This window comes from Oncorhynchus nerka, linkage group LG9a (assembly GCF_034236695.1).
Source record: "Oncorhynchus nerka isolate Pitt River linkage group LG9a, Oner_Uvic_2.0, whole genome shotgun sequence".
Taxonomy (NCBI): domain Eukaryota; kingdom Metazoa; phylum Chordata; class Actinopteri; order Salmoniformes; family Salmonidae; genus Oncorhynchus; species Oncorhynchus nerka.
In genome coordinates, this window is record NC_088404.1 from 39,962,084 (window position 1) to 39,980,190 (window position 18,107).

The following is an 18,107-nucleotide window of genomic DNA, read 5'->3' on the forward strand; positions in this document are numbered from 1 at the left end:
GGCACCATCCCTACGGTAAAGCACGGTGGAGGCCGCATCATGCTGTGGTTGATGTTTTTCAGAGGGTGGGACTGGTAGACTAGTCAGGATCAAGGGAAAGATGAACAGAGCAAAGGACAGAGAGATCCTTGATAAAAAATCTGGAGCGCTCGGGACCTCAGACTGGGGCGAAGGTTCACCTTCCAACAGGACAATGACCCTAAGCACTCAGCCAAGACAACACAAGAGTGGCTTTGGGATAAGTCTCTGAATGTCCTTGAGTGGCCCAGCCCAAGCCCGGACATGAACCCGATCAAACATCTCTGGAGACACCTGAAAATAGCTGTGTAACGACGCTTCCCATCCAACCTGACAGAGGATGAGAGGATCTGCAGAGAAGAATGGGAGAAACTCCTCATATACAGGTGTGCCAACCGTGTATAGATCATACCCAAGAAGACTCGAGGCTGTAAATGTGATAATTCAGTTTTAAAGTTTTAATACATTAGCAAAATTTATGCAAACCTGTTTTTGCTTTGTCATTACTGGGTATTGTGTGTAGATTGATGAGGGGCAAAAAAGCTATTTAATCCATTTTAGAATTAGGCTGTAATGTAACAAAATATGGTCAAGGAAGAATACTTTCCGAATGCATACAGTACAGTGTGCTATCACTCAAATAATTATGTTGCATTTGTTCTGTTCATGTATCATGTAGATGCTAAACATCATAATTTCATGGTGTTTTTCAAAGAGCTTTACGTTGAAGAAAACTACAGGTTTGAAACAGACCTTGGTTTGTGGCTGGCCTAATCTCTTAAACACAGTTCACCCAGTCTCTTCCGCAGATAGCACTGGCAGTATCTCTCTTTTCCCAGTTCAGCAGCCAACAACAGGGCCTGGGGGCACATGTTTTCTGCTGTAGTCAAACTGCACTCTCCCCAGGGCACCTGCTTTATGTGGGGGATAATTGGGCTTTACTGGAGGAATAGAGGCAGAGACGGAGGGAGTTCAGATAAGAAACACGTTGCAGAGCAGAACAGCTAGCTAGGCCTACACCAGGCAAAATGGATTCTGCACAAAGCGCTGGGTTTTCAGCTGTCTGATCTAGTTACAATAGCGCTTGGCTTTCTCCTCACACAGCCAGGTTGGTTTGATGCCCCCAGGGCAGTTGAATGAGCCAGGGAATGCTGTTGTCAAAGCTAACAGAACAGAACACATATCCACTGATATTTTATCTAAACAGATTGACTGAGGTAGTTCTGTGAGGCACATGCAGATGCTCTAAAAACCTGTGGAGCTGTGCCACTTCTGCTTGGTTGAACCTTCCCATTCCATCCTAAGCAGTGGGCCTATCCTTATCTTGTCTTTGTATTTCCCTTCCCCTGAAATGTATCAGAGTGCTCCCTGAATTCCTAGCCTTGTCTCTCACACCTAACCACTGGAATGTTTGGCTGAGGTCACAATGACGTTTCACGCTCTGGAAAATCATTGTATCTCTCCACTGTATCCCCTCTCAAGGCTGTAATTTTAGGATTTATTGTCGGGCATTGAGAGTTCTGTACATGTTTTTGCCATTGCGACTGCCTGTATTTAGATGAGAGGAGAAATTGTTTTGGTATGTAGATAGGAGAAATCAGAACTGGGTGTCATTGTCCTTCCTCTCTCGCTCTGTGATTACAACAGTGGAACTTCTGTCAGCTTTGTGTGGCGTACAGGGTGGAGTTCCACCACACACTCACCGGTTAGCCTGTCACTCAGTCTTGTGCAATGGGCAGAGCTCAAGCACTTTGTTGTAGCCTGTAGCTCCAAGAATCAGAGATCTTTTCTAACCACTGTTGAAACTTGACAGGGAGGAGGGGGTTGATGCTCTTACCGCTGTTGAAACTTGACAGGGAGGAGGGGGTTGATGCTCTTACCGCTGTTGAAACTTGACAGGGAGGAGGGGGTTGATGCTCTTACCGCTGTTGAAACTTGACAGGGAGGAGGGGGTTGATGCTCTTACCGCTGTTGAAACTTGACAGGGAGGAGGGGTTGATGCTCTTACCGCTGTTGAAACTTGACAGGGAGGAGGGGTTGATGCTCTTACCGCTGTTGAAACTTGACAGGGAGGAGGGGGTTGATGCTCTTACCGCTGTTGAAACTTGACAGGGAGGAGGGGGTTGATGCTCTTACCGCTGTTGAAACTTGACAGGGAGGAGGGGGTTGATGCTCTTTGTGTGTTATTTGTCTCTTTTTTCCCCACCTTGAGAAGAGATGATTCATAATAGTGGCATACAGTTTAGCATGCTTTAGTGTGAAACGTGTCTAATGTCTATTTGTGTGAAATCCTTTATTTGACTTGGCCTATATATTGTAGGTGTGACTGATAAGATTTGGAAGTATGCTATGTTGATTACCACCTTATGAACGAGTCTTTCGAGCTAGTATGAATGTCTGTGTTTGTATTTTGTGTAGCGTGTTGTAGAAGGGGTGTTGTGACACCTTTGGATTGTGAGGTAACAGGAGAGGTGTATGTAGAGGTTGTGGAATGTTCCGATGAGGGGTCCGCTGAGAGCTGGAGCTCGTGGGAGACGGGTCTGGGCTCGTCCGGAGAACACCAAGGACATGGAGAGAGATCAAGGTGTAACACACCAACACATACACACATTCACTGGAATAACAACATCAATTCTAAAAAATAGACATAATAAATGGAATTTACTGATATAGCCTATTTTCAACTAGGAGAGTGGTGTGCCTCTTTAACCTCTACGCTACCTTATACTATTGTCTCTAATAGGTTATTTGTGTTAAGTCTTGTCCTGCAGGATTATTTTCCTGCGGCTAGACCCTGTTTGACTACTGTAGTTTATTGTTCACATTGTTTGCCTACAAATGGTCCCATATGGGCTTCTCGCTGGTCTTTTTATGAGGTAGACCCAAATTGTTGCTTGCTACCTTGTGGGAAGACGCCAATACCTCCACAGCAGCAGCACATTGTGTCTGTGTGTGTCACAGCAGTGTCTGTCTCAGCTGATAAAGACCAAAACAAAATCCCCATTGGACTGACTGAGTCACATCTCTCCATTCCCTCACTCTGGCCCTGTTTTTCTGCTTGGCAGGCAGACAGACAGACTGTCACGCCCTGACCTTAGAGAGCCTTTTAAATCTCTATTTGGTAGGTCAGGGTGTGACTACGGTGGGCAATCTATGTTTTCTATTTCTTTGTTGGCCTGGTATGGTTCCCAATCAGAGGCAACTGTCTATCTTTGTCTCTGATTGGGGATCATATTTAGGCAGCCTTTTCCCACCTGTTGTTTGTGGGATCTTGTTTTTGTGTTATAGCTTTGAGCCCTACAAGGCTGTATGTTTCGTTGGTTACGAGATATTTCATTGTCTGGAGGCGTTAGAAAAAGTTTGTATTTTTCCACAAAGCACAGTGAGCAGCGTGTCCTGAGCTGCATGCGCTCTGGATCGGAAGGTGAACCCACTTCCTGTGTAATCCATATTCACTCAGACAGACAGACAGACAGACAGACAGACAGACAGACAGACAGACAGACAGACAGACAGACAGACAGACAGACAGAGTGTCTGATCCCTCCATCTGATACTGAGTCTGCTCCTGGTCTGTGAGTATGTCATATACCACTGGCTTACACACAGGCCTAGCCAAGGCTTTGCTGTAATTGCAGTCTGTGTACTGCTGCTATGCTGCTGTGAGCATCTGAAGAGTCAAAGGCTATGTACCTGCATGCTACTTAGCCCCAGAGAAAGCCAGTGACTTCTCAGAAGTCTACCCCCAAACCAATAAATGAAAAGTTTACTTTTTGTAACCCAGTGGCATTGTTTGGCCAGGCTCAGGTGGCTAATGTGATTTAAGCAGCAGAGACAGCCTTGTTTTGTCTGCGGCGTCTATCTGTTTTAAACTAATAAAAACTTTAGATGACTGAGGGGGCGTTTGTTTAAAAGGGTGGGGGCTGGATGGGGAGAACAGAGAGACAGAAACAGCACAAAGGAGAAAGGGCAGAGTATTGTTTGCAAAAGACATGACTTATTGCTGTGATGCTTTGTAAGTCGAGGAGAGAGGGGCTTTCATAAAATGTCTGTGCCCAAAGTCCTGTCTCGGTGGGACAAATATACAGTCGTGTACAAAACACACATACACCCTCTTGTGAGTTAACTAGTGTGTGTCCCACGGGGTCACGTAGAGGCAAAAGACAAAGACCACCCTGCCCTCCCCTCTCACGTTCACGCACGCACACACACACACACACACACACACACACACACACTTGCTGCCTTCCACTTCACTGACCTTTCTGCACTGAGCGTGCTCAACCAGCTGCCACATTACTTCCTGCTCAGTGGCTGTCTGAATGGACACTGCAGCCGTTTCCTTCCCTCTCCCAGACCCACTGCACCTCTTTTTCCTCTCCTTCTCTTCCTGTGGATCTCTCTCCCTTTCCTTCATTTCTACCATCACTCCTTCCCTAGTTCCTACCCTAGCTTCTTCAGCTTGCTGTTAAGTGTAAATGTGTAAGATCCCCATTCCATGACCCTTCTAAATGCAAATGAATGAACTTTTAGGCCTCTGGACTCTCTCTCTCTTCACCTCTTTCTTCTCCACTCTTTCTTTTGTGGGGAGATAAAGTTTGCCGTCAGACTGTTGCTGCTCCCGGCTCGAGGGTGATGGGGGCAGGCTTTGACCTGCTATTACCACAGGGACCTCCACGGTGATGTGTTAGCATAGTGTCTTAGCTGTACACAGCTAGAAAACTGCTGGACCCCCGTGACTCACTGTTGCCATTGTCAGGTTTCTACCCCAAACAAAGGAAATGGAGCACAGCACAGACAGAGCCACTGGGTTAGTATGGCCACCTGAACAACATTGTTGTTGGAACAACAGATTCAAATGAGCCCTTGCTGTTTTGACTAGAGTTGGAGGTTGGCAGAATAGAAACAAATTGTGACCCGACAGAGTTGAGTTTTCTAGTCATGGCGATGTCTCCACCCTCAGCTGTGTCTGGGGCGGTGTGTACATCGTATATGCAATTTATAGTAGGGAGGGAGACTAGTAGTCATCTAGTTATTTACTCATACCCAATCAGAACGGCACATGAATCATTCTCTAAGCACTTCCTGTTTTTGTGGCCAGAGTGAGAAAAACAGGGAGAGATCTGTGGGTGAGTTATACTGAGATTTGGCAGGCAGGCCTTCGGCTAATAAAGGCAAAGTTCAAATCTTGTGATGTCATCAGTCCTCTCTGTCCACTCCCTCGCTTCAACAGGAAATGAACTTATGACAGAGAGCAGCAGACAAAGCATGGCCGTCAAAGGAATCTCTTTCTTTTTGTCTGAAGGGAGAGATGGATGGAATAGATAAAGAGGACAAGCTGGAAAGGGAGAGTAAAGATAACATGGAAGACTTGGCAATATGAGGCACCATGCTACCCTTATCATTCCCTCATTGCCACTTAAGCATATAGAAGAATTTATACTTCTGACTCTCATTCTATTCAAACCTCTGTTAACATCCTCTCTAAAAACCATTCACATTTCACGTGGCCTTTTTGAAGGTAGGGATTACTTGAAACCATTTATCTGTCCACGTTGAGTAGAATCCATTTATCCATTAACACCAGCTGATTTGATACATCCCTGGTGGGAAATGGAGAATCACTCTGGTGTCCTGGGAAAGCTCAGTGAGTCTGAAGACGTAAGCTCTGCTGCAGTCAAGATGTTGCTGTGAGTAAAACTCATAGTATAATGAGCTCTTTCTACTAGTCTGAGGACCCCTCATTATTTCACAATCAATGTGTGTGTGTCAGTGTGTGTGTTTATGTGTCTCTGCCTGGTCAGTGTGTGTTCGGCCTGCATGGTGACATCGCAGACAGCTTCTGGCCACAAGAGAACCACTCAGAGGCTATAGTAGGGCGCTGTGTGTGTGGATCTGCCCGTCCAGAACCTCCTCGGGCGTGATGGGTCGTGGACTCAGAGCAGCTGTCCCTCTCCCATTACAAGAAGGCCATTCATCAGACTGTGACTGCGAGATAGGCCCTGACTGTCCCTCCAATAGACCAGCACACAGCCCTGCATTCATCACCATCCCAATATGCTCTGAGTCAATCCCTGAATACACATGACGCAGACAGGGATGCATCACATCACAGCAACCCTCACTCAGCACGGGGACAATTCTGATTCCTTACGTTGACTACATATAGGGAACATCTGAATGTACATTAACATTGCCATTACCGTCAGGGTAATGTAATAGCACAATAATCACACATGTTTATAATTGACCATATCTGGCACACAGAGAGTAGGCAACCCAGGGTCTGTTGTAATTGTCTCTATCTGGCAGTGGAACAGCGGTGTTTGATATCTCATCATGAGACTGAAGGAGCCAGGGTGGGGGATGGTACATTTCTTACCTGACTGGGATTCAGGCAGCACAAAGAATGTGGGACATTTTATTTCTGGTATTGAGCACCTATGTGTGTGCGTGCCTGCACGTGTACGTGTGTGTGTGTGTGTGTGTGTGTGTGTGTGTGTGTGTATCTGTATCAGAGAGAATGACCGAGAGAGGGGGGGAGGGTTGTCAGGTCAGGGTGTGTTATAATGGGTTTTAGACGGGGGAACCTTCCTGACAAGACGACACCATATTAATAACTACACTGTGAGCAGAGGCACACTATCTCCTGCCTTGAACCCCGCTCCCCACACCCAGTCAGGCTCGGCACAAACATCCTTATCCCAGTGATAGTCAATCTGGGCTGGGGAGGGAGCGAGCCATGTGCAAGCGGGCGGGAGACAGAGCAGGAGCTCTCTGGTCACGTAAAGGATCAGCCCTGTGTCCTGTGTGGCATTGCTCCTCGGTAGAGGCCTGGGTACTGAATAGACAGATGAATAGGAGCAAGGAATGAGAGGCCCCTCTGATTAATACGGCAGTATTGACTCTCACTCTCTCTTCCTCTCTTATTAAACACAAAGACACTAAGTTGGACAACGGGAAGCCAGGCAATAAATCAGGAAGTGGAGGCTCCTCACAATTAACTAATCAGACTTAGTTCATTTAGCTTGGGGACATTGATGGAGGACTGTGTGTGACCTGAGGTCTAGTGAAGGGGGCCACTTGAAGGGGCCGTGTGTGTGTGTGTGTGTGTGTGTGTGTGTGTGTGTGTGTGTGATCTGGCCCCATGCCAGGCTTGTCGTACCACTCTGTACTAGTGCCAGGGAAGGGCGAGGAGGAGGTACCGGTCAGGGGCGCACTCCAAATATTAGTTTAGTTTCAAAGCGTCCCAAAGTGAGTGGGTGGCTGTTTGCTCTGGGCAGACAGATGGAGCCTGTGTTGTGTCCTGCTAGGTGTCAGCTGTAAATTATAGTTATTTCACTGTCCTGGAAGGCCTTAAGTCTGGGGAGTCAGCCTGCACCAGCACTAGGGCATGTGACAGTCCAACATTATGGAAGCAAGAGTTCTTTCTCACTGAAGGGTACTACAACAGTAGTAGGAGACACATCTTTTCTGTAAATGTTAAGGAATAATGAACTAACCCTCTCTTTCCTGTCTTCTGCAGAACGTGCTGGCCAAGGCCCTGTACGACAATGTGGCCGAGTCCCCAGACGAGCTGTCCTTCCGGAAGGGTGATATCATGACGGTATTGGAGCGGGACACCCAGGGTCTGGACGGCTGGTGGCTCTGCTCTCTGCATGGACGCCAGGGCATCGTCCCCGGCAACCGACTCAAGATCCTGGTGGGCATGTATGACAAGGCGGGCCAGCAACAGCAGCCTCCACTCCTCCAGGCCTCCCAGGCTGGCTCTGCCCAGACCCAGAGCCTGAGCCAGCTGGCCTTCCCCCTGCAGAGTGCCTACACTAAGCCCTCTCCCTCCTCCCAGTACACAGCCATGCACCCTGCCTTCTCCAACCCTGGTCCTGTCCCCGCCCTACCCGATAGCATCTACATGATGCCCCCCAACCATGGCAAGCCCTCCCCTTCATGCCTGTACCAGATACCCACGGGCCCCCAAGCCCCACCCAAGGCCCCCATGCTCACCCAGAAGCAGTACCACGCCCCTGTTCAGGACATCTACCAGGTGCCTCCCTCCATGGGGCCAGCTCCTGTCCAGGACATCTACCAGGTGCCCCCTTCAGCAAGAGGGCCTGTTCCTGGGCAGGATATCTACCAGGTTCCCCCCTCACTGAACCAGACTCAGATCCCCCCCTCCATAGAAAAGAGGAGCTGGGACTCTAAACCTCTAGGAAAGGTAAGAAAAACGTTTTGAGACACATATTCACATAACACAACAAACACATTCCTCTAAAACCATAAATACAGACGGTCTCGTTAGACATTCAGGTCCAAAATAGCTGTTTTAAGCTCTCATTGTCATCTGACCTCATCCTGGTTGGGATCTGAGCATCTTCCTGTTATTGTTTTTCCCTCATGTCCTCCAGTCTCTGTCTGTTCTCACTCTAAACAACAGCTCAAGGTTCCCTGTCATTTTCAAAGCCGCAGGGATGACAGGAAAGGAAACAGAGGATAGAATGATAAAAGAAAACCCAAAAGAGAGAGAGGGGGGATGGGGGGAGGACAGGGGGACAGACATTGGAATAAATAATGGGGTGTTTAATAATTCAGGTATCTATCTCCTGAAGTTGGGTGAGTAAGCGTTTTGATCTGTTAGGCAGCAGGCAGCAAGCTGGAAGGGGGGGGGGGGGGTACCAGTACCAGCCAGGCAGTGTGGTAACAGTGCAGTGTGTTGTGACTGGTGTTCTGCAGGGAGTGCCCCCCAGGCCTGCCTTAGTGCACTCAGCCATGTGTGAGAGCAGCGCTGGGAAGTGAAGTGTGATGATGATGATGGGTGAGTGATGGGGAGGCAGCGACAAGGTGCACCTGGTCCCTGCAGGAGGGGGCGTCACACATGAGACAGCTCACCCTCTTAAATGAGGCTGCTGCTGCCATAGAAAGGGAATTATATAATATATACAGTATAGTATATCTAATCCTATAGCCCCCCACCCACCCTAACCCCTAGCAGGGCTCTCTGAGAGGCATGACCACAGGGATTTGTCCCTCACAGAGGGGGGCTGGAGATGGGCCTTGCCATGTTGAAAATCTGCCTCTCAATAAGTCCTGAGATGACTCGGAAATACTGAATCACACAGAAGAAAAGAGAGTGAAATGTACAATAGTGAGTGACTGACAAAGCAAGCATACGTTGCCTTTGTGTTCCCTGCTGTGTGTTGAACCTTTGTGTTCCCTGCTGTGTGTTGAACCTTTGACCTGTCACCAATGATCAATGGGTGCAACCTGAAAACAACCTGAAAACAACCTGAAAACGAGAGGAGAATAACAGCTGTAGAAAAAGAGAGTGAATGGCTCCCAGGCTGAGACAACCTCTGTTTGAGGTGACATGAGCGACATCAGAGAAAGGCATCAGTGAATCAAAGATTTTATTTAACTAGGCAAGTCAGTTAAGAACAAATTCTTATTTTACAATGATGGGCTACCCCGGCCAAACCTCCCCTAACCCTGACAACACTGGGCCAATTGTTCGCCGCCCTATGGGACTCCCGATCACTGCCGGTTGTGATACAGCCCGGGATTGAACCAGGGTCTGTAGTGTCGCCTCTAGCACTGAGATGCAGGGACTTAGACAATTGCTCCACTCAGGAGCGAAAGATGAGTCCAAGGCCAGGGCTCACAGAGTCACAGTGGAAAGAAGGAGCAACATAATTTCCATGACAGCTCCTGCCTGGTGATAAGATGATCAGAGGACTTCAACAGAGTTCACACTCCAGCCCAGAGCAGGGTGTTTCCAAATGTTCCATTGGATGATTGTAGAGTGATGCCTCAGTCTTTTGGAATGCTCTTAGCGTCATGTACTGTATGTCATCAGCAGGCAGTACAGGGAGGAGGGAGGAGAAGCAGAACCAGGCAGTACAGGGAGGAGGGAGGAGAAGCAGCACCAGGCAGTACAGGGAGGAGGAAGGAGAAGCAGCACCAGGCAGTACAGGGAGGAGGGAGGAGAAGCAGCACCAGGCAGTACAGGGAGGAGGGAGGAGAAGCAGCACCAGGCAGTACAGGGAGGAGGGAGGAGAAGCAGCACCAGGCAGTACAGGGAGGAGGGAGGAGAAGCAGCACCAGGCAGTACAGGGAGGAGGGAGGAGAAGCAGCACCAGGCAGTACAGGGAGGAGGGAGGAGAAGCAGCACCAGGCAGTACAGGGAGGAGGGAGGAGAAGCAGCACCAGGCAGTACAGGGAGGAGGGAGGAGAAGCAGCACCAGGCAGTACAGGGAGGAAGGAGGAGAAGCAGCACCAGGCAGTACAGGGAGGAGGGAGGAGAAGCAGCACCAGGCAGTACAGGGAGGAGGGAGGAGAAGCAGCACCAGGCAGTACAGGGAGGAGGGAGGAGAAGCAGCACCAGGCAGTACAGGGAGGACGGAGGAGAAGCAGCACCAGGCAGTACAGGGAGGAGGGAGGAGAAGCAGCACCAGGCAGTACAGGGAGGAGGGAAGAGAAGCAGCACCAGGCAGTACAGGGAGGAGGGAGGAGAAGCAGCACCAGGCAGTACAGGGAGGGAGGAGAAGCAGCACCAGGCAGTACAGGGAGGGAGGAGGAGAAGCAGCACCAGGCAGTACAGGGAGGGAGGAGAAGCAGCACCAGGCAGTACAGGGAGGGAGGAGGAGAAGCAGCACCAGGCAGTACAGGGAGGAGGGAGGAGAAGCAGCACCAGGCAGTACAGGGAGGAGGGAGGAGAAGCAGCACCAGGCAGTACAGGGAGGAGGGAGGAGAAGCAGCACCAGGCAGTACAGGGAGGAGGGAGGAGAAGCAGCACCGGGCAGTACAGGGAGGAGGGAGGAGAAGCAGCACCGGGCAGTACAGGGAGGAGGGAGGAGAAGCAGCACCGGGCAGTACAGGGAGGAGGGAGGAGAAGCAGCACCGGGCAGTACAGGGAGGAGGGAGGAGAAGCAGCACCAGGCAGTACAGGGAGGAGAAACAGCACCAGTAGGGAGTAGTACAGGTGAAAATCCCCTATGGTTTTATCTCACCACAGCCTCAGGTTAGTGGCACTGGCAGGTTCTGAATTGCCTAAAATGGTGGTGAAGTGGTAGAGATTTTTATCAAGGTAATTCTTCACTGATGCATGAGCTAATTTTGCTCTGAACGCTGTGGTGTGCAGGTTCTTTATGCACGTATTTACCTTGTGAATGCCCTTCATTGTTATCACTTGTCCTTGTGCCCGTACTGAACCGCTTCACCCCGCCCCCCTGCTCCACCACTGCCAGTTTCTCAATACAATATAAGGAGGTCCTGCTGAGAGAAGAGATGACAGACATCGAGCCAACACACACACACACACAGCTCTCACATACAAACTGCTGCCGGAGGAGGTAGAAACTAGTACAAATACAAGGTTACAGCTACACAGAACACTTGGCAAAGCATCTGAAAAGCAGGAAGCTTAACACACACTCAGAATCTCACTCTAACCCCATCTCCACAGTGTGATGTTGTTATGCTGCTAGCTTGGTTTTGTCTTTTAATCGGGGTATGTTGTGGAGGCAGGCCCGACCCCCTCAGCCTTTTCCTCAGATGGACTGGCATCACATTTTATTCATCACATGCTTCGTAAACAACAGGTGTGGACTAACAGTGAAATGCTTACTGACGGGCCCTTCCCAACAATGCAGAGAGAAGGAACATAGAGAAATAATAGAAAAGTAAAACAGGTAATAATAAAAGTAATAATAAATACAAAATGAGTAACGATGACTTGGCCATACTATATACACGGGGTACCAGTACCTGATTCGATGTGCAGGGCTATGAGGTCATTGAGGTAGGTATGTACATATAACTAGGAATAAAGTGACAGATAAGGAAGTCCAGGTAGCTATTTAACTAACTATTTAACTAACTATTTAGTTAACTATTTAACTAACTATGTAACTAACTATTTAGCAGTCTTATGGCTTGGGGGTAGAAGCTGTTCACGGAGGGGTGATGGGTGGAGGGGTGAGGAGAGTGGTAATAATGTCCCTGTACAAGGAGCTTCCCACAGACTATCGCGTTTGAAGGGGGGCAGGGGGGCGCCCTGATCCCAGTCAGCTGTGCCAGCCAGGCCTTGTCCGGGTCTGGGGGACTGGGGCAGGAGGTGGGAGAGGGTTGCAGAAGGCCAAGCAGCAGCTGGAACAACTGTGATTGGTTAGCAGGCTTTACATCAAACAGAACGTCTGAGGAGGGGTGTGGTGGCACGTGCCCTTCAAAACACTGACACACTCCTCCAAGAGGCTGGAATTCCTCAGGCCCCCCCCCCCTCTCCTTTCGCTCAGTCCCCACTCTCCATCCGACTGTGTTTTTCATTTTTCTACCTAATCCATTTATGCTTCATTGGCATGCCACCCAGCCGCCCCAAAAAACAACCCCCACCTCCTCTTCTAACCATGGCAACAGCTTAGCCCAGCCGGAGAAAGAAACAAGTAAACAATTCACCGCTGTCCCTGCGTCCTCTTCCCTTCTGAGAGGACAGACACAGAACCTGAGTGGCCTCAGTAAACACCCAGCTGCGTTGGAGCTGAAAACGCCACTGCACTCTGTGTCTCTGCAACCCAATTCATCAGAAAGTATATCTTTGATCACAGTTATGAAGACTATTAGCTATTGCCCTCAGTACCTTTAGCAGTGTTGCTATTAGAGGTCATGAACTTGCTCTTGTATGTCTGTAGGAGAATCCACGGATCTACTGGTGATAACTGCTAAGCTGATAGGGGCTTGAGAGTTGCACCACTCAGACTTTGACTGCAGGGAGGAATGACAGACACCACTCTGAGTGAGGACTGGAGCTACTACCTGATCTTTACAACATCACTCTCCTGCAACTGTCTAGAAAGTATTCAAAGTACAATGTGTGTCTGTGACTGAATGACACGTTCATGGCCGAGCTCATTACTTTGTGTGAAGCAGATGGTTAGGGGAGAGGTGGAGGCAGGACGGCCTGTTTGAACCTGGGTTCCTTTGATTAGGCCGAGGTAGGTAGATCAAGCCTTCTTATCACCTGCAGCCTCTAATGACCCTGGCCTGTTTGCAGGTGAGAGACGCTGTGATAAGGAGCAGGCTGCCCAGGGCTAACAGCACAAGCTCATCTCCTCTCCTCTGCTCTGTGGATTGAGATACTGCTGGTGGTTTTGTGGACTCCCTGCTCTGAAAGTAAATGTGTAATCTCAGGAGTGTTTAAAAAGACATGGTGGGCGCTCACCTGAAATGTAGGGAGGAGGAGATGGAGGAGCAGGCAGACATTTTGGGGGAGGGGTCGTTGTGGAGTGAGGGAAGAGAGTGAGACGTGAGGGGAGAGAAAATGAAGGTGTGTGTGATCTCCTGCTGAAGAAATGACTGCATGCTGCTGCCTGTAGGTGTATCTGCTGCCTGTAGGTGTATCTGCTCCCTGTAGGTGTATCTGCTGCCTGTAGGTGTATCTGCTCCCTGTAGGTGTAACTGCTGCCTGTAGGTGTAACTGCTGCCTGTAGGTATATCTGCTGCCTGTAGGTGTATCTGCAGCCTGTAGGTGTATCTGCTCCCTGTAGGTATATCTGCTGCCTGTAGGTGTAACTGCTGCCTGTAGGTATATCTGCTGCCTGTAGGTGTATCTGCAGCCTGTAGGTGTATCTGCTCCCTGTAGGTGTATCTGCAGCCTGTAGGTGTATCTGCTCCCTGTAGGTGTATCTGCAGCCTGTAGGTGTATCTGCTGCCTGTAGGTGTATCTGCTCCCTGTAGGTGTATCTGCAGCCTGTAGGTGTATCTGCTGCCTGTAGGTGTATCTGCTCCCTGTAGGTGTATCTGCAGCCTGTAGGTGTATCTGCTGCCTGTAGGTGTATCTGCTGCCTGTAGGTGTATCTGCTCCCTGTAGGTGTATCTGCTCCCTGTAGGTGTATCTGCTCCCTGTAGGTGTATCTGCTCCCTGTAGGTGTATCTGCTGCCTGTAGGTGTATCTGCTCCCTGTAGGTGTAACTGCTGCCTGTAGGTGTATCTGCTGCCTGTAGGTGTATCTGCTGCCTGTAGGTGTAACTGCTGCCTGTAGGTGTATCTGCTGCCTGTAGGTGTATCTGCTGCCTGTAGGTGTATCTGCTGCCTGTAGGTGTAACTGCTGCCTGTAGGTGTAACTACTGCCTGTAGGTGTATCTGCAGCCTGTAGGTGTATCTGCTGCCTGTAGGTGTATCTGCTGCCTGTAGGTGTATCTGCTGCCTGTAGGTGTAACTGCTGCCTGTAGGTGTAACTACTGACTGTAGGTGTATCTGCTGCCTGTAGGTGTAACTGCTGCCTGTAGGTGTATCTGCTGCCTGTAGGTGTATCTGCTGCCTGTAGGTATATCTGCTGCCTGTCTGCAGCCTGTAGGTGTAACTGCTGCCTGTAGGTGTAACTACTGCCTGTAGGTGTAACTGCTGCCTGTAGGTGTATCTGCAGCCTGTAGGTGTATCTGCTGCCTGTAGGTGTAACTGCTGCCTGTAGGTGTAACTGCTGCCTCTAGGTGTAACTGCTGCCTGTAGGTGTAACTGCTGCCTGTAGGTGTAACTGCTGCCTGTAGGTGTAACTGCTGCCTCTAGGTGTATCTGCTGCCTGTAGGTGTATCTGCAGCCTGTAGGTGTATCTGCTGCCTGTAGGTGTAACTGCTGCCTGTAGGTGTATCTGCTGCCTGTAGGTGTATCTGCTGCCTGTAGGTGTATCTGCTGCCTGTAGGTGTAACTGCTGCCTGTAGGTGTAACTGCTGCCTGTAGGTGTATCTGCTGCCTGTAGGTGTATCTGCTCCCTGTAGGTGTATCTGCTCCCTGTAGGTGTAACTGCTGCCTGTAGGTGTATCTGCTGCCTGTAGGTATATCTGCTGCCTGTAGGTGTATCTGCTGCCTGTAGGTGTATCTGCTGCCTGTAGGTATATCTGCTGCCTGTAGGTGTATCTGCAGCCTGTAGGTGTATCTGCAGCCTGTAGCTGTATTTGCTGCCTGTAGGTGTATCTGCTGCCTGTAGGTGTATCTGCTGCCTGTAGGTGTATCTGCAGCCTGTAGGTGTATATGCAGCCTGTAGCTGTAACTGCTGCCTGTAGCTGTAACTGCTGCCTGTAGGTATATCTGCTGCCTGTAGGTGTATCTGCAGCCTGTAGGTGTATCTGCTGCCTGTAGGTGTATCTGCTGCCTGTAGGTGTATCTGCTGCCTGTAGGTGTATCTGCAGCCTGTAGGTGTATCTGCAGCCTGTAGCTGTAACTGCTGCCTGTAGGTGTATCTGCTGCCTGTAGGTGTAACTACTGCCTGTAGGTGTATCTGCTGCATGTAGGTGTATATGCTGCCTGTAGGTGTAACTGCTCCCTGTAGGTGTATCTGCAGCCTGTAGGTGTATCTGCTCTCTGTAGGTGTATCTGCAGCCTGTAGGTGTATCTGCTGCCTGTAGGTGTATCTGCTGCCTGTAGGTGTATCTGCTGCCTGTAGGTGTATCTGCTCCCTGTAGGTGTAACTGCTGCCTGTAGGTGTATCTGCTGCCTGTAGGTGTAACTGCTCCCTGTAGGTATATCTGCTGCCTGTAGGTGTATCTGCTCCCTGTAGGTGTAACTGCTGCCTGTAGGTGTATCTGCTGCCTGTAGGTGTATCTGCTGCCTGTAGGTGTATCTGCTGCCTGTAGGCTGCCTATCTGCTGCCTGTAGGTATATCTGCTGCCTGTAGGTGTATCTGCTGCCTGTAGGTATAACTGCTGCCTGTAGGTGTATCTGCTCCCTGTAGGTGTATCTGCTCCCTGTAGGTGTATCTGCTCCCTGTAGGTATAACTGCTGCCTGTAGGTATAACTGCTGCCTGTAGGTATAACTGCTGCCTGTAGGTGTATCTGCTCCCTGTAGGTGTATCTGCTGCCTGTAGGTGTATCTGCTCCCTGTAGGTGTATCTGCTCCCTGTAGGTGTAACTGCTGCCTGTAGGTGTATCTGCTGCCTGTAGGTATATCTGCTGCCTGTAGGTGTATCTGCTGCCTGTAGGTGTATCTGCTGCCTGTAGGTATATCTGCTGCCTGTAGGTGTATCTGCTGCCTGTAGGTGTATCTGCAGCCTGTAGGTGTATCTGCAGCCTGTAGCTGTATTTGCTGCCTGTAGGTGTATCTGCTGCCTGTAGGTGTATCTGCTGCCTGTAGGTGTATCTGCAGCCTGTAGGTGTATATGCAGCCTGTAGCTGTAACTGCTGCCTGTAGCTGTAACTGCTGCCTGTAGGTATATCTGCTGCCTGTAGGTGTATCTGCAGCCTGTAGGTGTATCTGCTGCCTGTAGGTGTATCTGCTGCCTGTAGGTGTATCTGCAGCCTGTAGGTGTATCTGCAGCCTGTAGCTGTAACTGCTGCCTGTAGGTGTATCTGCTGCCTGTAGGTGTAACTACTGCCTGTAGGTGTATCTGCTGCATGTAGGTGTATATGCTGCCTGTAGGTGTAACTGCTCCCTGTAGGTGTATCTGCAGCCTGTAGGTGTATCTGCTCCCTGTAGGTGTATCTGCAGCCTGTAGGTGTATCTGCTGCCTGTAGGTGTATCTGCTGCCTGTAGGTGTATCTGCTGCCTGTAGGTGTATCTGCTCCCTGTAGGTGTAACTGCTGCCTGTAGGTGTATCTGCTGCCTGTAGGTGTAACTGCTCCCTTTAGGTCTATCTGCTGCCTGTAGGTGTATCTGCTCCCTGTAGGTGTAACTGCTGCCTGTAGGTGTATCTGCTGCCTGTAGGTGTATCTGCTGCCTGTAGGTGTATCTGCTGCCTGTAGGTGTATCTGCTGCCTGTAGGTGTATCTGCTGCCTGTAGGTGTATCTGCTGCCTGTAGGTATAACTGCTGCCTGTAGGTGTATCTGCTCCCTGTAGGTGTATCTGCTCCCTGTAGGTGTATCTGCTCCCTGTAGGTGTATAACTGCTGCCTGTAGGTGTATCTGCAGCCTGTAGGTGTAGCCTGTAGCTGTAACTGCTGCCTGTAGGTGTATCTGCTCCCTGTAGGTGTATCTGCTGCCTGTAGGTGTATCTGCTCCTGTAGGTGTATATGTAGCCTGTATATCTGCTCCCTGTAGGTATAACTGCTGCCTGTAGGTGTAACTGCTGCCTGTAGGTATATCTGCTGCCTGTAGGTGTATCTGCTCCCTGTAGGTGTATCTGCAGCCTGTAGGTGTATCTGCTGCCTGTAGGTGTAACTGCTGCCTGTAGGTATATCTGCTGCCTGTAGGTGTATCTGCTGCCTGTAGGTATATCTGCTGCCTGTAGGTGTAACTGCTGCCTGTAGGTGTATCTGCTGCCTGTAGGTATATCTGCTGCCTGTAGGTATAACCTGCTGCCTGTAGGTATATCTGCTGCCTGTAGGTGTATCTGCTGCCTGTAGGTGTATCTGCTGCCTGTAGGTGTAACTGCTGCCTGTAGGTGTATCTGCTGCCTGTAGGTGTATCTGCTGCCTGTAGGTGTATCTGCTGCCTGTAGGTGTATCTGCTGCCTGTAGGTATGCTCCTGCTATCTGCTGCCTGTAGGTGTAACTGCTGCCTGTAGGTGTATCTGCTGCCTGTAGGTATATCTGCTGCCTGTAGGTGTATCTGCTGCCTGTAGGTATATCTGCTGCCTGTAGGTATAACTGCTGCCTGTAGGTGTATCTGCTGCCTGTAGGTGTATCTGCTGCCTGTAGGTATAACTGCTGCCTGTAGGTATATCTGCTGCCTGTAGGTATATCCTGTGCTGCCTGTAGGTATAACTGCTGCCTGTAGGTATATCTGCTGCCTGTAGGTATATCTGCTGCCTGTAGGTATAACTGCTGCCTGTAGGTATATCTGCTGCCTGTAGGTATATCTGCTGCCTGTAGGTATATCTGCTGCCTGTAGGTATAACTGCTGCCTGTAGGTATAACTGCTGCCTGTAGGTATATCTGCTGCCTGTAGGTATATCTGCTGCCTGTAGGTATAACTGCTGCCTGTAGGTATATCTGCTGCCTGTAGGTATAACTGCTGCCTGTAGGTATATCTGCTGCCTGTAGGTATATCTGCTGCCTGTAGGTATATCTGCTGCCTGTAGGTATATCTGCTGCCTGTAGGTATATCTGCTGCCTGTAGGTATATCTGCTGCCTGTAGGTATATCTGCTGCCTGTAGGTATAACTGCTGCC

General features: G+C 49.8%; 1 protein-coding gene across 2 annotated transcripts in view; it reads left to right on the plus strand.

Moving 5' to 3' along the window:
- Nucleotides 1–18,107, plus strand: part of LOC115134292 (breast cancer anti-estrogen resistance protein 1-like) — a 132,113-nt gene that overhangs the window by 75,143 nt on the left and 38,863 nt on the right. For both annotated transcript variants that reach the window (XM_065022590.1, XM_029668111.2), the window contains exon 2: nucleotides 7,544–8,233. In XM_065022590.1, coding sequence (XP_064878662.1) covers nucleotides 7,544–8,233 — 690 coding nt within the window. The remainder of the gene's footprint in view (nucleotides 1–7,543; nucleotides 8,234–18,107) is intronic.